This window comes from Ursus maritimus, unplaced genomic scaffold (assembly GCF_017311325.1).
Source record: "Ursus maritimus isolate PB19 unplaced genomic scaffold, ASM1731132v1 scaffold_21, whole genome shotgun sequence".
NCBI classification, from domain to species: domain Eukaryota; kingdom Metazoa; phylum Chordata; class Mammalia; order Carnivora; family Ursidae; genus Ursus; species Ursus maritimus.
The window spans coordinates 48,249,021-48,273,642 of NW_024424564.1; the positions used below are offsets into that span (position 1 = coordinate 48,249,021).

The window sequence follows — 24,622 nt, forward strand, 5'->3', positions numbered from 1 at the left end:
TTGCCCCTCCTCGAATATGTCAAACCTCCTCCCACGTCACAGTCTTCCCTCTACCAGTTTCACTAGCAGTTCCCTCTAGTTCTTAAACCAGTTAACACGGTGAAAATCAGTTTTGGCTTGGGAAGGCAGCCAACATTAGAATATTTTTGAAATGTCCCATATTTCTTCAAAATAATCAGGAATTATTTTAGCTTTTAGTTGGTAATTGTCGAAACTGAGTGATGGGTACATGGAGCCCTTGCACTGTCCTTTCAAATTAATGCAGAACAGAATAAAAGCATCTCTGGTGATTCTAATGTGCAGTAGGGTTGAGAAGCACTGGTCTATGACCCCCAAACTAGATCATTTTCCCATAAATGTAAAAATTGAGACATTTCTACTTGAAAGCCTGTCTTAATGAATTAAAAAGATACATATTAGATGAAAAATATCAAATTTATTTTTCCAAATACAAGAAAAAAGTATGCATTTGAATTCACTTTGCAATATACATTAACAATAAAAACTCCTTCCTGTTCCGTGTCCTACTTGTCTCAATGTAACCCCCAACCAACAGTGGCAGCCACTAGAAGGGAAAGATTGCTGGCCCTTGGTCTGAGGAATCTGAAACTTGGCATGAGACCATAGGAAAACTCTACCCCAGGCTGTGAAGGGCTTCTTACTGCTGCTTATCCCAAAGCTCTAGACCAGCCATTTGCAGTTTAAGGTCTTCCCACAACTTCCACTAATGTTTAACATATTTTGAGGTAAAGTCCAGAGAGTGGAAGAATGAAATTCTCTTCAGTTTCAAAGGAACATTAGTTCATATCTAAACTGATAATATTATAAAAGGTGATACCTTTTCTCTTTAAAAAGTAAACCAAATGAGTTTATTGGTTTGAAAGAGATTTGTTAATGAGCCTGACAAGGAAAAATCAAACCACCACCCTATTTTTGCCATAATAATGAGAATCTATAGGAGGTTAACTTAGTCTTTGGGAAGTGGAACCACGTGAGTTCTACCAAAAAAGACTATGGAGCTTATTAGATGTGATCTGAGTTCCCCTCAGAAGACTGGGGAAGCTGTGAAGACTGGCTTAGTTGCAGACTATTCCCGCTCATGCTCACCAGACGGCTGTTGATGACATGAAGCTCCCGTATCACCATGCTCAGGTCTTCATGTAGTTTGACTATGGCATTTTTTACCTCCCCGAGGAGAATTTTAACAGAATTGTTTCCTTCAGGCTCTCCTGGCAGGGCTTCAGTTGTCTGAAAACTCGGACAGGACATAGAGGTGAAGTGGTCTACCTTTGCAGTGGAAAACTCTGCCCAATTACTGCCAGAAGCAGGACTTGGGTGCTTCCTGGCCGACTCAGAGTTATCCGGAACACGTTTCAGTAGATTGAGGTTGTCATTTTCCTCGTCATCAGAAGACACTAGGCCCCTAGGAGCTAAGGGGTCATGAGCCCTGGCTATCTTATCTTCATCCTTACAGGAGACAGAAGACTGTTGATGAGACAGAGTCCAGAAGGAAGGTCCAGCCAAAATCGGGTGTAAGAGATGAACAGACTTCTCTGAAGAGGCTGAATCAGGAGGTGACATGGATAAAGTGGAAAAGGAGGATGTTCCTTCAGAGGTGGTTGAGACTAAAAGGTATAAACGGGAGAGAAAGATTATGCAACATACAAACGAGAATAATAGCTAAAATAATTCTACCATGTAAAAGGCTGTGGGCACGGTCTCAACATAAATATATGACTTATAATGTTATATGTTAAATATTCATAATAAGCCTAAATAAACCCAAAGCTGGAGGTGGAGAAAATCTAAAGGCGTATCATACACCAATACCGCCATGGAAATGAAACTAACATGTAAGTATCAATACTCGCCTTGGCTCTGAACTGTGTCCGACATATTTTTACACTACACTTACCAGAGAGAACAGAAAAGTAAAGTATTACACCCTATTCTACTGGCTGGTGGCATTTTAAGTTGGCATTTAAATTAGACGGTGTGAGAAAGCTGTAACTTAGATTCCTTCATCTTTTTTTTTCTTCTACAGAGAATATTATGGCAAAATGAACAACCAACTACAAGTACCCAAAAGCTGTGAAACAAATCTCTTTCTCTAACTGCTCAAATACAGTTGAGACTGAACTCCAGCCCACCTGAGATCTGGAACATTTGAGTACACATATATAATTTTTTTTTCACCAAGAAACAAGTAAAATAAAAAGCATTCTAAACTTGTTTTTTGTAAAATTAAAAATTTGATAACATTTTAACTTCATTTCAGGCAAAATCATACTAACTCTCTTCTGCACTTCACTCTAAATCATTATTTCCCTACCTGAGGACTGTTCTGAGGAATGCTGTGTTCCTTACGGTGTAAAGATGTTTCGTGAAAACGGGATTGTAAAGTCAGAGAAGACTGGGCAATTGCATATTGTGCCTCTCTTTAGGAGATTAACAATGAACATTAGCACACTGAAAGTTCTGAGAAATCTACAGTAATTTATTCAAGTGGTTTCCAAACTTTCTTTGACACAGAACTGTTTCTTGTCTTGGGATGGCTTTTTACACGCATGTGTGTATGAGGTGGTATGAACTGGCAAACTCAGGTTCCAACGTCGTCGCAGCTAACTAGACTTGCTACTCTATAATAATAATAATAAGAAGAAGAAAAAGCTGAAGTCATAGAACAGGGAAATTAATGCTGACCCCTTAGCACACGTGACTTATATATTATTTTATTTGCTTTCCATCTGCATGTCCCTTTAAACTAAATTGAATCTCCTGTTAAAAAAACACGGCTGGGGCAGGCGGCTTCTATTTTCTGCTTCAAAGCTCTCTGAGGCCCGTCTCCAGCTTTTAGGAAAAATTCCAATCACAAGACATTTTGGGGGTGAAATGAGTATTCTCAGCCGCCGCAGTAGCAGGACACGAAAAGGAAAACAGGAACTTCATCGGCACATGGTCGAGGCAAGAGGAGCGCACAGAAGAATCTAGGTCAGCCTTATCCTGACGCCTGTCCTTGGACTGAAAAGAGGGCATGATGGTGACAGGCGTGCTAATGATGAGAGCGCCTCAACGCGTGTGCATCCTGAGTTACTCCGCCGCTCGGTCTGGCTGTGCTCTGTTTGGGTCACAGCTGTCACCTGACACATCCTGCACCATCCCCTGTGTTGGTTGTCCTGTTCTCTATATCCCATGTCTCCCTCTTTCTTGGCGTACGCCCGTTCTGGGGTAGCACGTTCTCCGGCAGTTCACTGGAAAAGGATAACACAGTTGTGGTCGTCGCATGGGTGTGACGTGATGAAGATAACCTGGTTAACTTGAACCTGGTTTCCCTTGATGCCAGTGGTTCTCAGAGTGCGATTGCCGAACACGCGGCAGCAGCACTCGGGAATTTGTTAGAAATGAGGTTCTTGGGCCCCATCCCCTTAAACGAAATCAGAAACTGGGGTGGTGCCCAGGAAACCGAGGTTCAGCAAGGCTCCGGGTGCTTCTGCTGCCCGCCAAAGTCTGAGAATCACCGTGTCCTCCTCTCTGTCCACCTTTCCTTCGCATTGTAGCTACAAGTGCTGACTAACTGGCTTATCGTTGTTTACAGTTGTGTGGCTTCGATTCACAGGCGTTTGCTCATAAAAAGCCACTCCATCTCTAATTGCCGCACACCAATTTACTTTTGTTTCCAAACACACCACAGCTGTAGCAGACACTTCAAGCTGTACTTCAGGGGCCTTTCCTGCCCGTTTTGTTACCCTGCTCCGGCTCCCGCTCGCTCCAGAACGTATGCGACTATCTCATTAACGTTCATCCTCTTCCTACAGTGTACCCACCAGAGCTGAAACGCAGCAAATACGCGGCTCTAGTTGTAAATGTAAATTTTTCTGTTAGCAGCAGGTCCTTGGTCAACTAAACACTTCTAACTGCTCACTGTAAAACCAAGGAACTTTTTATTCTTCGTCCAATTCCTCCCTCTCAGTTTTCCTGATATATAATGACTGTTGAGTTAACTATACACATGAATTAAAACAGTCTGATTTTTGTTCTGTGATGTAAAAAGTAACATTTTACATAAATGTCCATAGCAAAATTATTCACAATAGCTAAAAAGTGGAAACAACTCAAATAACCACCAACTGATGAATTTAGGATAAATAAAACGTGTTTATCTCTACAGTGGAATATTATGCAGCCAGAAGAAAGAGTGAAGTACTGATTCATGCAACAACATGGATGAACTTTGAAAACACCGTGTGAAGTGAAAGAAGCCAGACACAAAAGGCACATGTTGTATGATTCCATAACATGAAATGTCCAGAGCAGGCAAAGGGAGAAAGTAGATTACTGGTTAGGGGGAGCGCCAGGGGGAGGGAGGAATGGGAGTGACCACTAATGGATGCAGGACTTCTCTGGGGTGATGAAATGTTCTGGAATTAATGGTGATGATTGCACATCTCTGAGAATATACTAAAACCCACTAAATTGTACACTTTAATAGGGTACGTTTTTTGGTACATGAATTAGATCTCAGTTTTTAAAATACAATATTTGAAAATTTACTTTAATGTTATTATTATAAATAAGCTACATGAAAGCAAAAGATTTAGGAAGAACATAGGGTTAGAGAGAAATGCTAACGAGTCTGCTCCTAATCACTAATACTAAATTGTTATTGGGACGATTGGATTATTGGATTAATGATGACTTTTCTCACTTACCTATGAACTATAAATGTGGTTTACTGAATTAAAAAAATCAAACCGGTGTGTCGTTTTGTCTGCAAGAAGGCAGGCAGGAGCTGCACAGCTGGAGGGGTTGCTGGGGCCGTGTCTGGGGGCCGCGCAGCCGGGTGCTGCCCTGACCTCCCTGCCGGGTATGATAGACCCCCTGCCACCCTCCACTCTGCTGCTGCTTCTGAACCAGCCTGACCGGGAGCTCAGGGTTAGCTGAGACAGTTTGCAGAGCTGTTTTCTACCATTTCCCCCATTTCTTTTTGGGAAATGTTCATCATTCTGGCTCTGAAGCCTTTATAGACAAAAAGTCAAAGAACGTGCGTGCACGCATGTGTGTGCGTGTGTGTGCGTGTGATGTTTGGTTTCTTTCCTTAGCGAGGATGAGGTGAAAAGCAGCTCTACCGAACAACCACTACTGAAATGCAGAGCACAAAAATGGAATCAATGAGATATAAACAAAGGATGGAGCCAGTGAGAATGCTCACCACCATCCCAGCATAAGAATGTATAGATTTTTTTTCCTCCCTCCAAATTAGAAAGTGAAGTCCAGCACAGTCTAACACACTCGCCCAAACTGTGGCTCATGAATATTATGGTCTGGCTCCTGTGCATCTACTGGCTCCTTTCTTCTTTTCAGTGTGTGTGACAAACGATCTAATGACTTAAAGGAATAGTCTGACCTCCAGATAAATAACTTTAAATTTAAACGGAGGAGGAGAAGGAATGGACTGTTCTAGGAACAGAATTATTTAGCATCAAAAGGTCAAAGGAGGTTGCTGCAGCAAATCTGTCATTCAGTGAAAGTATCAGAATGAGAATATTAACGTGTAATTGGTGGCTGCCTTGGACAGCCCCCTGACGGCTGGAATCTGCTATCCTGTGAGTGTATAAATCTTATTAAATGTACCCAGCTCATTATCTCCAAAGTGTTTATACCACCAGGCCTGGACCCTTCATAGACACAAATACTTCTTAAAACAATAAAATAGAAAAAGCAGAAAACAGATGCTATCTTTTCTAGCTTCGATCATCCAGTGTCCATGGAGACTAGTGGTACATCAATCCTACCTCATCATTTCCTGAATTCCTCAACCAGAGTCACCTTCAGCCACTCCTCTGAGTACTTCCTAGAACACGTCATCACTCAGAACTGCCCTACTCTGAAATCCTGCTTCCAAGGTTACCTTTTCTTGATTGCATCCAGCCCTCTCATTCCTTTGAATGCATCTACACTTTGGCCTCATCGAGACAGTAGATCCAATGATCCTTTTATTTTCTCTCACTCCATCAGTGCCCACCTGACTCTCCTTTCTTGTCTAGTCTAGAATCCCATTATCCATCACTTGAACCACTTTCTTGCTCCACTCCCCCCATCACTCCCTGCCACGTTCTCTGCTTTATCTGCTGCGAATTCCTAATCCAGGAGTCAGCAGACCTTTCCTGTCAAGGACCAGATTGCAAATATTTTAGGCTTTACGGGACATACAGTCTCTATTGCAACTACTCAGCTCCGCTGTTGTGGCACAAAAGCAGACAAAGGTTACATGTAAACCAGTTACTGCGGTTGTTCAATAAAACTTCATTTAGAAAACCAGGGAAGGGCCTTGTTTGGCCCCAAAGCTATGGTTTGCAAGTTTCTGTCCTAATCCCATTTCAATTCAAATATCTACCTTTTTCATTCCTACCCCCAGGCTGCTCAGCACTGTTGGAGAAAAGGATCCTGCAAATTAGGATTCCTATAAATTACCACTCCTGGCTCCTTCAACGAATCGGTGTCTTACGGCTCCTTCTTCCATTCTCTGGAGTGGCCGTTCTAAATCTTACTAGTCCTTTCACCGCACTTCCACCACTCCAAACCCCTCAGTCTGGGCAGGCGACCTCAGACAGTAAGATATGGAGGCCATGACATAACGTGTGGCGCATGAAAACTCAATACATCTTAATTATTAAAAACCACAAAACCCTTCCCTCACATCTGTTAATCCTTTCCCCTCCTTCCATAGAGGCCCTCAGGATGAGGTGAGTATTTTTTCTGTTCTGGATTCTAGCCCACTTGCCCCGGGCCATGCCCCATCTCAGGCTAGCCGCCCTCCCCTTTGCCTGCTTGAGTCTTCCGTCTCCCACCCGGTTTCCTTCCCAGCAACAGCCTCTGCCCGGCTCCCTGCCCCAGTTTCCCACCCTCCGTGACAATCCTCCACATTCCCTGACACAGTAATTTTTCTAAAACACATTTAAAAAGCCACTCACCCGGCCTAACACCTTTAGTGACTTGCATTCTCTTCAAAATAAAGAAAGTCCAAGCTTCTTAACCTGGCACACACAGCTCCTCATTATCTGTCCTGGCATAATTTTTCCAGTGTTTTCTTCTGTTACTTCTTCATGCACACTTTCCATCCCTGCTTTACTAGGTTGCTTTTGATTCACTTATTAAATATTGGGAACCTATTATGTACAAGACACTGTGTTTGGTGCTGGAGATACAATAATAAAACAGGCAGACATGGTCCCTTCCCTTAGGAAGATGCCATTCCACTTGGGGAGTGGGGGAGACATTAAACAATTCAATACATACATAATTCTGTTGAATTAGAATATGGGCTAGAAGGATAATTATAGGTACTAAGACAACATATAGTGGGAGGGGGATCTGAAATAATCAAGGGGCTCATGAAATATTGCAGAAGTGCTGTTTGAGCTGACCCCTAAAGGAGGAGTAGGAGTGAACTGGGGGAGGGGGGATCAGAAATGTTCTGGTCCAAGGGAACAACAGTACAAAGGTGGTGAAGCAATTTGGTTTACTTGACAAACAGAAAGAACACCAGGCTGCTGGGCGAGGCAGGAGCTAGACCGCACAGGGTGCGGAAGGCTATGTGATCTCTAGGAACACAGAGAGAAGTCTGGGGTTTCAGTGGGGAATATGAGCCCTCATGTCATCTGGCTGCCCTGTGGAGAATGAACTGGAGCTCCCTAGAATCCCTTTGTTCAGTCACAACTGTGCATTATTCCTCAGGCTGGAATGCCCTTTCTGGAAGCAGAGGAGTTTCCTCGTTCCTGAGAATAAGCAGGGAACTCCTGGGTACTAATGGGAAATAACCAGAATGGATCTGGAGGGTTAGGAGGGGTCTGAGGGCTTAGAGCTTGAAAAGTGGAACTAAAAATACAGACACTGGAGTAACAGCAAACTTTTCTATGGCATTTGCCTGCTACCAGATCCTGCCCGGATCCATTTCATGTTTGTGAATTCATGGACCCCCTCCAGCAGCTGTGTGTGGCAGTGCCAGCCCTATCCCATTCTGTAGATGAAGACACTGATGCATTCGGGTCACGCGGCCAGTGGCTGGGCTGAAACCATGAGCCCTGGCGGTGCGGCCCCAGAGACTGAGCCCCTAACAGCTCTGCAATTCAGCCATTCTCTGTGCTATGTTGGAACCTATACTCCATCTCCATCTTTTAGAACCCAAACACAGTACGAAAATTTTGCCTTTAACAATCACATGCATTAAAAAAAATCAGAATAAAAATAAAGTTTATATTTACCCACATATTTATAATTTCCAGTGCTCACTTTTTCCCCCCACCTAAAGCACTGGGGTCTTCCCCTCTATGTATAGTTCGTCAGTCAAGGATTCAGGCAGAGTTTATATACGGAATGTGGGGTGAGGTTCACCCCTCCCAAGTTTCCCTCCCTGTTGGGATTTCCGGCAGAACTGCCCAGCTCCTCTGCCAGGACCGAGGCTCTCTTTTGATACCTCATTTGACTGAAGTGTGCCCTCCAGGTCTTCATGTGGGCTACTGTACTTTTCAGCTCTGGAACTTTCATTTCATGCTAGTATTCTGATGAAATTCTCCATCTTTCCCTCTGTGCTCTTTTTTTTTTTAAAGATTTTATTTATTTGACAGAGATAGAGATAGCCAGCGAGAGAGGGAACACAAGCAGGGCGAGTGGGAGAGGAAGAAGCAGGCTCATAGCAGAGGAGCCTGACGTGGGGCTCGATCCCATAACGCCGGGATCACGCCCTGAGCCAAAGGCAGACGCTTAACCGCTGTGCCACCCAGGCGCCCCTCCCTCTGTGCTCTTGATCCTATTAATCACAGTTATTTTAAAGTACCTATCTTATAACATCAGTATCTAGCTTATCTGTGGGTCTGTTTCTGCTGTCTGTTTTTCCCCTGAATTTTAAATGCCAAAAATTTTGCATGAAAAACAATAGGAGCTCTTAAGAAAGGATTGCGTTGTCTTCCAGAAGATAGACGGGATATGAAGCAATGACTTTGCTCTCACTGGAGTTGGGTTTCAGCATTCGTGGGGGCTGTTCTGGTTCTGGTTTACCCTTCCCCCTAGACGGTAGTCCTGGTGCTCTGGGTGGGGCCTGTGGGAGGTGCCCGCTGAGAGCCCGGAGCACTCACCAGAGCCGCTACAACCTGGCAGATCCGGAACTCCAACCTCTGTCTCCTAGTCCCATGATCAGAATCTCTGCTTAGTGTGTTGGCCCCTTAGAGGCTGCTTCGCACTGAGTGTCTTGGCACCACACCCAGAATGTGGGCAGCTTTAGCAGGAGGCAGATGTTCCAGTAGGAAATTACACAAAGACTTTTGGGCCTTCTCCTCTGTGACTTCTTCTCCTCTGGAATATTGACCCCTGGAGTGCCTGCCGCCTGGGAAGCCCCAAACTCCAGTCCTATCACCCAGGCTCAGTGAGATCGTGGAGAGTCCAAGCCTCTGACTTTCCCTCAGTTTCTATCATCCTGCTCTGCTAAGAGGCAAATGATCCACGTTTAGTTGGGACCAACTAAAAGTAAACTAGTTTCCTACTTTATTCATATCACTCTGATACCAAATGTGTGGGTTTTACACACAAGGATTTCTCTCATTCTCTGTATGTGACACCAACTGGGTATCCTATAATATAACTCCATTCTGACACTACCCAGAGTTAGTGCAGACCTCAGAGATTAAGGGCTCAATCCCTTAATCTCAAGACTCAGGTTTCAAGATTGCCATCCACTTTAGATGCCAATCAAAAGTCTAGGCCTCCCGTATTTCTGACTTGCCGGCTATAAATTGAGGGATCCTATGATCCCCTCCGTGGTTTTGATGATTCACTACAATGGCTCATGGAACTTAGGAAAGTGCCTTACTTACTATTACTGGTTTATCATAAAGAATACAACCAGAACAGCCACATGGAAAGGATGCACAGGGCAAGGTATGGGGAAGGGGCCCAGAGCTCCCAAGCCTTCTCTGGGCATGCCACCCTCCCAGAAACTTCATGTGTTCACCAACCTGGAAGCTCTCTAAACCCCACTGTCTAGGGCTTTTCATGAAGGTTCCATCATAGAGACATGACTGATCAAATCATTGACCATGGGCGATTAACTCAATATCCTGAGAGGTCAAGGGGTGGGGCTGAAAGTTCCAAACCTCTAACCACCCGATTGGTTACTCTGGCAACCAGCCCCAACCTCCAAGGGTCACCTCGGAAAAACACAGGTATGGAAGAAAGGGGCTTATTACAAATAACAAAAACAGAACTCTTCTCACCCCTATCATGCAGGAAATTCCAAGCGTTTTAGGAGCTCTGTGCCAAGAGCCAGGGATGAAGACCAAATATATATTTCTTGTTATATCACAACATTCCAGTCCTTTTCCAAAGGATCTTGACCCATTCTGTGTTTTCTACCTTGGTTGTTTTACAAGACTTCCAGCTTTCACTAGTATTTGTGGTGGGAGGCTTAGAGTAATACTACCTGCTTCATTATGAAGAGAAGCAAGTCTCCCTTGCTAACGGGCTTTAGAGGGGCTTCCAGCTAATTTTTATATCTAAGTGTACTTGGTATACAGGCAGCGGCCAAAAACTCTGTTCAATAATCTTTTGGGGGGTATTTGTGAAAGAAATGAAGTCAAAGGAACAACTTCCCAGGGGACAGCCATTCACCGAAACCGTCACAGTCACCGTGACCAGTCCTGTGTGGTTTCCGCAGTGGCAGTCTCTGCAGAACAGTTAATTTGGTGACTAATCTAAGAATCGGTTTATTTTTAGGCTATTTTGTCCCCCCAAGTTCTGGAAAGGGCAGGAAGGAGAATCTGCTATCATTCACTGACCTTACCAACACCAAGGTAAATCTCTTTAGCCTCAACACGTTGGCTTCCATTGTTTGTACATATACGGCACTTTGGACCTGAGTTTGAGGCAGTTTAAAATATTTATATGAAACACTTTATGTTTATATGAGTTAGTCGGCATTATTATACATAAAAACCAATAACTACAAAATGCATGAGCAAACAAATTATTCTTTTACTAATTGACTTTAAAGAAGAAAGCATAATTATACAATGGATTTGGTAACTGACAGCCAACCACCTGGATTCCCAATTGGCTTTATCCTTTACCACCCAGGCTCAAGAATATTGCAACCCCTTGGATGTTTTATAGGACAGAAAAAGGCAGAGATTCTCCACCACTGTTTTGCAGTCAGTACACAACCCTTTAAAAAAAGGCCGCACGAGCACGCGTGTGCACACACACACACACACACACACACACATATTGTGTGTATACACAACAATACGAATAACTAATTCTTTTTAATATAGTTTCTTAATAAGTAACCTAAATGCCTAACAGGAAGCTCTTATTTAATGCTAGTTCTTTCTAATTTGTTCAGCATTCCAATTGCTCAGAACCTGTGCTTCAAACAAGCACCTGGAGCCCCCAGTGACGAACCGCCTCTCAGGTCTTCAATAAAAGGGATCCCTTCCCAACTGAGAAGTCCCTCTCTCTGGTGTGTACCTTTTAATACCACTGGATGGAAAGTGAAAGTAGGGAACCAAAAACAGAGGTAGAAAGCACAGAAAAGTAACAGAAGAATGCGCCAGAAGAGGGGTGTGTGTGTGTGTGTGTGTGTGTGTGTGTGTGTGTGTGTGTGGACTCACCCCACGTGGTCACAGGCTTGAGGTTTTCCTCATCCATCGGAACAATGCTGGATGGTGCTGGCTTCTGAAAGTTCTTATTGCTCACAATCTCCTTCACGGGGTTAAATGTTTTAAATGAGGGAGAGACATAGAGAGTCTCTACAGAGGCCTGGTTATAGAAAGTAGACTCTGACTTTGACATCCTTAAATTAGGGCTGATAAACTCTTCTTTATCCGATGACCAAAATGATGGTAAAGCTGTCAACGTTTCAAAACTTTTTGCAGCTGACTGCTTTTCTAAAGGCATTTGCAAAGCGTGTTCGGTTACAGTGTTTGTAATGGTACTGTCTGATTTCTTGTCCAAACTCACATTTGTCTGCAGAGATGGGCTCTTTTCTGAGGGAGCAGGGACGGCATCTGTAAGATAACAAATAAAAACTATGATCAAAAAATACAACTGAAAATATTCTATTCCAAGTCCTTTGCAATTTTATTTATTTTCTATTTTTATTTTTTTAAAGTAAACCCTACACCCCGCGTGGGGCTCGAACTCATGACCCTGAGACCAAGAGCTGCATGCTCCACGGACTGAGACAGCCAGGCGCCCCCAAATCCGTTACAATTTTAATAAATCCGATTTTTTAATGCCATAACAGGATTCTCTATTTAGTTGTTTCTCCTTTGTTACTATGTTTCTCTTCTGCCTATATAAAGTATACCCCGGCTATTACTGATGCATTAGTCATTTGGTGGCTGTTTCTCTCTCTCTCTGCACTGAAGCACAAGGCAAGGAAAGCTTCAAATAACTTGTCTTTAAATATTTCTCTCTTCACCCACTTATCTGTCTCTGAAACCACTGTATTTTTAGTACCTTCAAACATTCATCTTTTAAAGATAAACTAGAGAAAATATGCCACATCATATTGGTCTATCCCTATAGAACCCCCAGCTACAAAAGAAGTCTTTTCCCCCTATATATAAAAAAAAGTCTTCTTGTCCCAGTGTCTATGCAAAGCCCATGAAAGAAAACCCTACTTTAGGTAGCAGCCTAATTTTAATAAACCCTTTGTCTGTGTAGGAGAACAATCTTTCAGAGCCGCTGTGAGGATTACCAAAACGTAAGTTCCATCAGGTCGGAATCTTTGTCCATTTCATTCATCACTATCACCACAGTGTACCCAGACTATAACAAAGTACCTGGAATGTAACAGACAAGTAATATCTATTACAAATAGAAGGAATTGAAGGGAACAGATATTTAAGGTGGGTCTGATATATGAAGATCTATTGAATCTATAAATTATGAGCCTGATCCAAATTTCTAGATGTGAATTGCTATCAACACTCAGTGCTAGGGCTTGCCCTCAAGTTGTTTTACCTGAAGTTGGATATGGAAGGAAAGAGAATTATTTTAAGAGATAGAGTTGATGAAATGAGAGGCATAACGAGATGAGAGTGGGCAAAAGGAAGATGAAACCATTTGAGCTCCTAGAAGAGAAGAGGATACAGGAACTGTGTAATCTGCTATCAAGGGCTGACATATCACAATGTACATCATAACCTAGTTACAACGCACGCTTATATGCTGTCACCGTCACTGTCAGCCTCGGAGTTAGTAAAGAAAAACAAATTTCCTGTGACTCTAAAAACCTTCCTTCCCCTTTTCATCCACCGTTGGAGGCCACGCTGGGCAAAAGGGCTGCTGGGAAGCCACAGCATTGGACCTCACTGTCTCTGTCAGGAATCCCACTTCTTCCCAACCCTCTCAGCTGCGAGCTTTCTCATCTTTTCAGACTCAATTCACGTTTCACGTTCTCCTGCCCAGATCCTTTCCTTTTCTTTCCTTGCCCTATCCTGTTCTTGTTTTTCTTAACCACACCCTGTTTGGAGCCCTGTGGGTCATCATTACACTTCATCTCGTTTCTCACCAGTCTGGCCCCTACCTGAGAACAACCCTGAGGAGACCTTAGTGGGGGTCCTGTCTGTGCCCCTTAACAGCGCAGCCCCTAGGATGTGCTCAGTAAATGCTTGTTGAGGAAAAGGACAAATCAAAGCACAAGGATAAAGAAAAAATAAAAATAAAAAATAATCTTCCTTTTGCCCACTCTTACCTCGTTATGCCCTCATTTCATCAACTCTGTCTCTTAAAATAATTCTCTTTCCTTCCCTAGGCCCCTAGGATGTGTTCAGTAAATGTTTGTTGAGGAAAAGGACAACTTGAAGCACAAGGATAAAGAAGAAGTAATGCCTTTGTTTTTTAAAAAGCAAATATAGTTTACTAAATAATAATTAAGAGAAACAGCAAATCAGTAGATGAAAATAACTTCTAAAATATTTCTAATTTGCATATGACCGAGTTATATCTAGTTGGTAAAAGGTTCTGTTAAAAACACTAATTTACTCCTGGTAGAATAAGCTAGATTTACGGTATTCCCAAGTACATGTGTACATCACCATATTTACATAAAAGCATTCCTTAGAAGTGAATTGTAGTCAAAGATTTCTCCATTGATTTCCATTTTACATCTGAGAAAAATGGGGGGAAAGCATTTTTCTTTAGTAACAGAATCATCTTAAAATTTAGCAATATATAAAGTAAAATAATTCAGAATGACAATGACTTTCTGATGGAAATATTCATAATAAGACTCAATCTAAATCTCAAAACTGGGATGTATAAACTCATCTGTATAGCCATCATTTTACTTTATTATTTATTTTTTTAAGTAATCACTACACCCAACGTGGGGCTCCAGCTCATGACCCCGAGGTCAAGAGTTGCATGCTCTATCAACTGAGCCAATCAGGTGCCCCTGGTCATCATGTTAATGTTAGTACAAAAGCTTAAAACTACAAAAGAAGATATTATCTTAAAATTCAATGAGACAGGGGCGCCTGGGTGGCTCAGTAGGTTAAGCTCATGATCTCAGGGTTGTGAGATGGAGCCCTGCGTCGGGTTGGGCATGGAGTCTGCTTGGGATTCTCTCTTTCCCTCCCCCCAACCCCCCACCGGCTGCTCATGCTCAGTTCTCTCTCTCAAAAAAAAAAAAAAAATTCAATGAAACAAACCAGACTCACGTCTATCTACCCTCTTTCCCAATTGTCCAGGAGGAACAGAACACAGTCTTCTGATTGCTTAGGCTTTCTGTTCGTTTGTTTGTTTGTTTTAAAGATTTTATTTATTTGTCAGAGAGGGGGAAAGCACATGCAGGGGAGCAGCAGGCAGAGCAGGCGGAGGCAGAAGCAGGCTCCCTGCTGAACAGAGAGCCCGATGTGGGGCTCAATCCCAGGACTCTGGGATCATGACCTAAGCCAAAGGCAGATGCTTAACCAACGGAGCCCCTCAGGTGTCCCTAGACTTTGTTTTTTAGATTGGAAACTTTTATTTTTTTTTTAAGATTTTATTTATTTGAGACAGAGAGAAAATGAGCTGGGGAGAGAGGCAGAGGAAGAGGGAGAAGTGGACTCTTTGATGAGCAGGAAGCCTGATGTGGGGCTTGATCCCAGGACCCTGAGATCACGACCTGAGCTGAAGGCAGATGCTTAACCGACTGAGCCACCCAGGCGCCCCTAAACTGTAATCTTTTTAATGAATAAAACACTATGATCTGAAAGAGGAAAGTATGACAACTCAAAAATAATGATTTTAAATGCAGAGTAGATGACAGAGGAAAATGTTTACTAAACTAGAAGGTGGAAGAGGCCTGAAGAGTCTAGAGAGTGAGCTGTGCTGGGGGCCCCCGCCACCTCCCTGCTCCACCCCTCCTGTGTGACACACCAAACAAACCCTCTGCAGTCCAACCACTACTCTATTTGTAGTTAATATTCACAAATACTTCAAAAACTCCCTCTTGTTTCAGGGACAAAGTCTAAATTCCTTGGGTTTTAAAGGCCCTCCATTGTTGATTCTTTTTTTTAAATTCATTTTTCCTTTTCTTTTCTTTTTGATTACTGTCACTCTAGAAAACTAATATACCTGCTAAGGCCTTTACTGAGCTAAGAAACTCTGAGCCACTTGCATCTGGCCCTCCGTGGTCTGGAGGTATCAAGTGTGGGGTGTCAGCCATACTGCAGAGTCAGGCTAGCGCTAAATGCAAAGTGGGAGGTGGGAGAGTTAAGATCTTGCAAATGCTCTCCCAGCAAATCCTTCCAGTTTCTGGAGAGCACGACCCTGAGTAACAGCTTTAATTCTTCATCAAAGGACCCTGAACACCTTTCAACTTGATTTCCACTTATTTACACATTATCTAGAAACCTCTACTGCCTTTCAACTTTTAAGAACTTCACTTTTTTATTGTTTCTTCTTTTTTTTAAATCGAGCTACAATGGACAGATAACACTGTGTTAGTTTCAGGGGTACCCATACGGATGGGATATGTGCCTATACCGTAAGACGATCACCACAGTAAGTCTCACTAACATCCACCACAGTCACATATTTTTTTTCTTTTGATGAAAACTTTTAAGATCTACTCTCTTAGCTGCTTTCAAATACACAAGACAGCGTGGTTAACCTCAGTCACCATGTCGTACGTTCCACCCCCAGGACTCATTTTATAACTGCAAGTTTGTACCTTTTGATCACCTTCACCCATTTCTTCTTTTCCCATTATTGTTACTCTATTGCTTCTTTTCTTTTCTTTTCTTTTCTTTTTTTAAGATTTTATTTATCTATTTGACAGAGATAGAGACAGCCAGCGAGAGAGGGAACACAAGCAGGGGGAGCGGGAGAGGAAGAAGCAGGCTCCTAGCGGAGGAGCCTGATGTGGGGCTCGATCCCAGAACGCCAGGATCACGCCCTGAGCTGAAGGCAGATGCTCAACCGCTGTGCCACCCAGGCGCCCTCTATTGCTTATTTTCTATTGCTACTCGACAGGAAACTAACTTCTGGTCAGGTCATCTCTTCCTCACTCACATATCCCACGTTCATTAGGGTCCCGTTAGCTTCATTCTCCATGGTTCTTTATCTTTACTACCATCCATTTCTCACCCTGCACTCCAACACTGGAATACCCTCCCCTTCTCTGTCTATTTCAACCCTACCAACTTCTCAGGGCCCATCTCAACCATTTCTGGAAACTATTTCCAATCATGTCTACCTAATCCTTCCCTTCTCTGCACAGTAAATATTAGTTTCTGTAAATCCATTTTTCGGTAAATTCATTTTTTTCACTAATTATGTGCTCTGTAGAGCCTGTAACACAACATACTAAGTTCCCCCCTCTGACTTTAGAGCCTCCACCATGCTTTTGCATGTAGGAGGTATGCAAGTATTTGTTTAATAATTTGTAAATTATCTAATATAACATACGTTATATGTTGATTTTGTGTATAATAATATACACTGTATGTGAAGGCTAAAAGGAAGAATGATCAATCAAGGAACACTTGCTGAGCACCTACTGTTTGCACTGGACTGTATTAAACTCTGGAGCCATACATAAGTGCAAGTCATAGTTTCTACTGTTGTCGAACATAAGATCAAGTGTGGATTTTATATAGGTCGATAGGTAGAATATATATACATACTTGCATATACATATGTATATACATACAAGTATATGTATGATAAACACACAGAAATAACTATAATACAAGTTACCAGTTCAATTTCATAATGTCTAAGAGATTGTAGCTTCTCAATCCGTGAGTGAACATAAAGAATACATTTGTATAATACAGTAAATCGAACATGTTTCAGATTGGGTTCCTCGGGAAGCAGACTCTGAGGAAGAGACTTGGCTGCAGAGAGCTGATCTGGCCAGCCATCCCAAGAGCATGTGTGAAGGAGTGGGAAAAGTAAAACAAAAAAGGGATAAAGTCAATAGAGTGTGTTAATGGCCCGATGACCACTGTGGCCAAATGAGGTCCGATCCTGCTGGGCGCTGCAGAGCTGTCCTTTCAGGAACGGGAAGGAGTCTCTTGCCTTCACTGGTTCAGTGTTGCCCCCATGAGTAATCATCTGTGGCACTTCTAGGCTGTCCTGCGCTTAGGCTGAGCAAGTCTCCAGGCTCCAGAGGAAACTCTGGTAGAGAACTTGGGAGACGCAGGCACTCTCGGGGTGTATGGGAACCAGTCACTGGGACTGCAGGGGTCCGCAGAGGCAGGCAGAGAATATGGGGTGGGGCATTCACAGCGTTGCTGCAAGACAGCTTTCCTTTCCCAAAACCCTCTGGAGTGACACGAATGGGACAAAGAGGTATAAATCTAGAAACGCAAATAGAACGGGAGAGAAGAGAGGACAACAGAAGATGAGAGATGTCGGCAAACTGTTAGAAAAACAACAGCTGATGGAGTAAGGAAGCACACCCCCAGACACCTGGTGAGGGGAAGCCAACGTGAAAAAAATCAATTCCTACCACAGAACTCCAGAAGGCTTCAGGAAGGGGAGGGTGAGGCACCTTGGAAGGCTGGGGATTTCTGCCTCGTTATTTTGGGGAGAGGATCTGCATTCGGACAAACAGTGAGAGATGTGTTTGTTGCCCGGATGCTGAGTAGCCAGTGGATGGGCTGGGCCGGTTACGAAGCTATTGTCTCCTGGCTTTGTGACACTGGGGACAGGACACGACAGACCACACCTCTGCTTTGCTGCCTCATTTTGTAACACATTCTTCCTAAAACTGTCTGATCCTACTACGCTTAATTTCTTTCAGTTCTTCGAATTTACCATGTTTCTTCTTTGTACCAAGCTTTCACCCTTGCTGTTTAAGTGCCTGAATGCCCTTCTCCCTCTTTATGTCTGACTTCCAGTTTCCACGCTGATGTCCATTGGATAGACACACATTTGCATATCTCTGTTTTTGCTCACGCTGCTCCCTCAGTCTAGAATATCCTTCATCCCTACCCTTCTCCTCTATCAAAAATGGTTTCATTTGTCTAAACTCAATTGAAATACTACCTCTTTTGTGAAAACTTTATCCTCCAAGCTAAAATGAATCTTTTCTTTGTTTTTGCATAATACAATGTGGATATTCATATTTTCCACTTACATCATTATTTCAAATATTAGTCACTCATTTGACAAATACTTATTAAGTACAAGGACGTGACAGGCACTATTCTAAGCTCTGTAAGAGCAGCAAACAAATTTGTTGTCTATCATTCATTATAATCTCTTGTTTACGGATGTGTTACCTCCAGTAGACGGCAGACTCCTTCAGGGCACACATCTTACCCAACCTGCTCAACCCATAAGTGACCAGCAGAATATGTGACAGTCATTTGATAAATGTTTGGTCAACAAATCATTATATGGATGGTCTAGTCATTAAAATAAACTCAACTGTCGAGGAAAAAGTCATGGGGGACATCCTAATTCAGTCCCTTTGCGATATACATGAGAACTCGAGACTTTCAGGATCGGGGGGGCAGGGTAGAAGCTCAGATTCTTGAATTCTAAATCAATGCTGTTTTTATTAGGGGCATAGAAGAAGAAATAAAAAATGTGGTAGAACCAGCTGTACTGAGTACTTCTTCACTGACAATTCTTCTAATGGTTCCTAACTGTGAAGTGACTGAAGTTCACCTTGGGGTCACTCCTGTTGTCCCTGGTGCCACTTTTACAGATACAGGACCATGTGGAGGAGGACTGAGTTAAGTACACAATTGGCCCATGTATCTGTGCCTATTTGCCTCCTCCCAGGAAGGGCTTTGGGGTAGATGTTTTCTTGGATCCATATAAAGAATGCATAGAATTTATGGAACATTTTCTGAAGCCCATGGGAACTCCTGAGGATTTGCTGGAAAACAGCAATTAATATTATTTCTATATGGTTGAACGCAAAGCACATAAATGTATACTGGGTAAACACTAAAGCAATTGTTTCATGAGGGCTTCCCAACTTTCTCTGGGAGAGAATTTCTCTGAATTCCACTAAAAAGCAGAGAGGACTACAGAGTGAATTAATTTGGTTGGCTTGCTTTATCTGGTTTCTCATTTTCTTTCAATTTAAACCTGAATGTCAAAGAGCTTTGTTCTCAAGTATCTATCTGGCAGACTCCTGGATGAGAAGCTCAGTATTAAATTATGAGACTGTACCCAGTTTTCTTTATTGTACAGTGCTTTACACCTGCCAATATACTTGATTAATGCAAAACAGGACCTTGAAACATCGGTCATTGTAAAGCTGGTTTGATTACTCTTGATAGCTACCTTTAGGAAGAAGCTTATTCCCTGTGTAAGACATCAGACTGTAAATGTAAATACAGACTAAAATGCCTGAAGTAAGGGGGAGAAAAAAACCCAAACAACACCTCTCCATGCTTTGAGCCTAAGGACAAAAGAGAAGAGCTATGCTGTTGAAGGTACTGAAAATGTTTTTGCTCCTTTGGAGACGATGATGAAATAATTTTTGAAAGGGAACATCAGATTTAATTCTGAGTTAAGAGACTTTGCCTACAGATAGGAACATTCTATACTGGTAACTCTTTTTCATTTTTCAGTAATTCCACTGCCTTATTTCAGGTACTATAATCATCGCATATTATTTTATATTCTATTACATGGTGAATCTAATAATGGGTGTTAATTCCAGCAGAGCTATCGCTGTGATCAATTCTCCTGTTGGTCTGATACATTGTAACCAATTACAGCTACAAAGCACAGAGCTGGCAAGCCTGACAAAAGAGGGGTGCCAAAATATGTCTTTCTGTAGTTTAAAAATGTGTAACCCAAGTAGCTTCTATTTTGCAATTATGTTAATCAAAGGAAATTGGATCTGACGATAAGAAGTCCATTTTGCTAAGATGCCACAGTTATAAATTATTAATATCGAGGGATGATTTGAATTGCTCATTAATATATTGGTTTAAAGTAGATAGAAAGCTAATTTAAAATGGATACTGAAGGTGAAACTTGAATAACATGTTTGATGTGACATTCTTAATATATTTTCTTACAGTATATGCATAAAACCCCAAATAATCATGTTGGAACAGCTATAATCGCCCTCTGATCTGTGTTAAGTATGTGTGTGTACCTAGCTGTAGGTTTTGAAAATTTCACGTCATCATATATCATTACATTTAACTGCAGAATATATTGCACCCAAGTTTTAAAAAAGGAAAATATTTTGGAAAATGTGGCTATGAAATATGGCAAGTATATTTATCACTTCTTTCAATATAAATTTGAGATGATCGTTTAACTTCTCATAAGAAAATAGAGATATGCACACGTTTAAAGGTGCTTAAAAAATCTCTTCAAGTAGGGCAGTTGAAGACTTTCAGGCCATGAAAATGGATCACAGTGAATGGATTATAAAATAGGTACCGGATACTCATTATTAAATTTTATATCCTAGTTATGGCTCCATCAACAATAAAAATTGTAATTTCCCTTAAGAGATTATCACTATAAAAACTGAAGCTGAGCATGTCTTTGGGAAGGTAGTGACCATTACCTATCACCATGTTTCCTGTTGTGTAGGCTGGGGTTGAAACGGAAACTGATCTCTGGCACATGAAGGTCTCCTGCTTTACAGAGCGTCCTCCAGGCTGAAGGAGACGAGCAGGTGGCTGATGGCACGAACGTCTGTGACCATCAGACCAAACCTTAGCATACCAATAAAAGCCTACCTGGCACCCTAGGAGAATAAGAAATTAAGATAAATTGGTCAGAGGTTCAATTCTGACATGAATTAAACACAGGAAAAGCTTGAAGTGGTACCTGGCACACGGTAAACGCGACATAGGTCCTGGGTATTGTCATTATAGAGCAGTCTGAAGGAGGGGATGGAACTCCCGAGGCGTTCCCGCGATGGCTGTGACTGGAAGCAGACGGACACTGGCCCGCACCAGGTACTCTCCCTTCCCCCTGGAAACTCCTGGATACACAGATGGCAAGTGTGATGCGCGGTCCGCTGTGCCCACTGTTCTTAGTAGGCAGTATTTGAGACCAAGAGAACTGATGTTCTATGGAAAGGTGACGCTGAGATGAAGACCTATCATTCTCAAACATTTTCCTTATTAGATGTACAGACCAGTGATTAACCTGGACTTCAATATGGCATAAAAGTCATGTCTGAGTCTGCAACACTGCAACAAACCTGAGAATATCATTTAAATTGTGAATTCAGATGAAGTATTACTTCTCATGAATTATGAATGCTCTATTTACAGCAATAAGCCAAGGAAAAAACTTCACCTATTACAACTCCCTATGTTGTACAATATACGTCCCTGTGGAAAACACCTTCCTGCATACCTAAGAGGACATATACCATTTCTCTTTCCCAAGCACAGTCCATGTACGGTCCTCGTTCTTAGAGCCCTTTGCTTATATTTTTATAATATGGCTTACGGCACTGTACTGTAATTTACCTAATAATGTTTCATTTGCTCTCTTTATTCCAGCACCTTCCACATATTTTCATTCACTATCATTTATGCAACAAATATATCGAGGATGGACCATGTACTATGCACTGTGCCTGAAAGTGCAAAAGCCACCAGAATTATACCAGCAAGATCTTCCAACATGGTAATTCATTTCAGTTACAAAACACAGAGGATAAAATAGCCATCAATATACTTAATATGTTTAAAGAAATACAAGCTTGAAAATATGAGTGAGGAATAAGAGATTATAAAAACAAAACCAAGTAGAAAATCCAAGTAGAACTTCTCAAAATGAAAAATAAATAACTGAAATTAAAAATATAATTGGTGACTTACACGGCAGATTAACTCCAGTTAAGAAGAAAACTGGGAACTGGAAGACAGGTACAAAGAAATATTTAAAAATATAGTACAGAGATCACAGAGATCAAAGTGAAAGAAAATCCAGGCATTGAGTTGAGACAATATGGCGGATGGAGTGTTTTCACACTAACGCCATGTCTAGTCAGAGTGCAACATTCCTTCCGGTCTCTAGTGACCCACCCCAACACATGTCAGCCATTCCGAATCACTAGAAAGAGTCCCCACACACCTGGTACCATCATACCTCTGGGCTTTTGTGCTGGCTGCTCTCCCTCCCCGGCCTGCTTTTACTTCTCTTTCCCTTCTCTCATCTGGAGGTTGACTTTGACCTACTTAGGGGACAAAGCTCCCTCCTCTGAGCTCAGCTCTATTCAGTGTCAGAGCAGAGACAGGGGAGTGAGAGACAAGTGTCTATCTCTTCCTCATCTGGCCACTGTCCGGTCAAATATCTCTTGGTTGCTACTACTGCTTTGGCTAATATGGCCATCCACAGGCTCTCCACAGCAGGCACCCAAACACTGGCTCTCCTGTGGAATGAATATGAGAGTTCTTCAGTGCACCCTGTGGAGCACCTAACCACAGCACCAATCCCTAATATGGGGCTTCCAGGTCTGGTCCAACCATTTCCCTGCTGTACCCTCCCCACAGTGACTTTCAATGTTTGCATCTAGCACCTTGGGCCTGGCACATATTTGACTCCCTTCTTCCTCTCCTCTCCTAGTGTCAGGAGCTAGTTGGACAGTTAGGGAGTCAGGGCCAGGGTCCCCAACAAGAAAAGGTGGAGTCAGGACAGCTAAAACAGCACTGACGTCCTGCCTGCAGCTTAGATGGGACAGCGCTAACATTCTGCTTCGCAACCTTTGCAGAAATGACTTCTACAAAACGTCCTATAATAAAACAATTAACCACAAAGCATTTGTCACCATCACAGGCAAGGGGGAGTTAAGACATAAGCCCCCAGACGTCAGCCAAAAAGGACCATCAGCGCGTAGACATTAACCTAATTGGTAGACAAATACGTGACAAAAGCCCTGATTGGCAGGACTCAGCACACCCTGAAAGCTTAAGATAGTTCTGCAAGAGAGCTCATAAACCCCCTAACCTTAGAAACTCTGAGGGCAACCCTCTCCAGCCCCCCTCCCTCTCCGGGAGCTTTCACTCAATAAACTTCGCCTTGCTGCCCACCACTCTTCATCTGGTCTACCTCTTCGTTCTTTGAAGCGGCGTGACCAAGAGCCATGGACACTAAGGGGACAAAAAATCCTGTAACACCAGGTGACTGACTGCTCCTGGGGAAAAGTCACAACTGTTAAGTTCAAGGTCTCCAAGCCCCATGCGTACTCAGGACTGTCCATGAACCCTTTTGTTTGTCCTTTGCTCTCCCATTTCTCTCAAAGACAATTCCAAGCCTTCACTGCCCTCCTCAAGCACCCTTGTCAACTGCACCTTTTCTTTCTTGTTTTTTAGGAGATGATCTTCCCTATTCCTCAGGAAAAGAGAGGCTTTTCAACGATCTGTTTCAGCTTCTCATCGTCCCGCCAGCCAACTGAATTACAACCCACAACTACTCCTCACTCCCTTCCCTTCAGTCTTGAGGGTCAGAAACCCTTCCTATGACTGTTCAGACCTGTCCTGCCACCTGTGTCACCCAAACACCACCTAAGTCACCTGCCGTCTTAATCTTCAGCTCCTTTTTGTTAGCTTTCTCCTCTCAGCTGACAAAGGTGCCTGGTCTCTTTTATTTTAAATACTTCTCTGGGCCTCTCTGTTAGTGTTTCTCTTGCTCCCCTCACCCAAACACACTGAAAAACAAATGTCCCCCCACCCACTGAATTCATTTCTGTCTTTCCTGTTTGCCTCCTCAGACCACTACAATCTGGCTTCCATTTCTACTCCTCGACTGAAGCTGTCCTCTCTGAGGACCACTGACCTTTTCATTGCTAATTCCAATGAACACTTCTCAGTCCTATGTCATAGGACATCTCTGTGTCATTTCAGCTCCATTAGCCTCTCCTCCCTCAGCACCCCTTCATTTTATACACTTTCTCATTCAGAAGATATTTATCAGCCAGTGTGGCACACACCATCCTAGGAACTAAAAATAAAACCGTGAACAAAATCACCAAGTCTGCCCGGAGCACAGTTACAACATGCATTACAGGGGGGAATTGTTAACAACCAAAGATTCACACACAGTATGTCGGACGGTGATGAATTCTGTGGAGGACAATGAAGTGGTCGGGGGCATGGGGAGGGCCAGGGGATGAGCAGGCCAGCGGGGG

At 42.7% G+C, this 24,622-nt stretch overlaps 1 protein-coding gene across 1 annotated transcript in view; it reads right to left on the minus strand.

Moving 5' to 3' along the window:
* Positions 1-1,023: 1,023 nt before the first annotated feature.
* Positions 1,024-24,622, minus strand: part of ENTHD1 (ENTH domain containing 1) — a 96,527-nt gene continuing 72,928 nt past the window's right edge. The window contains exons 5-6 of the mRNA XM_008705539.1: positions 11,661-12,056; positions 1,024-1,625 (exon numbers count right to left, since the gene is read on the minus strand). Coding sequence (XP_008703761.1) covers positions 1,024-1,625; positions 11,661-12,056 — 998 coding nt within the window. The remainder of the gene's footprint in view (positions 1,626-11,660; positions 12,057-24,622) is intronic.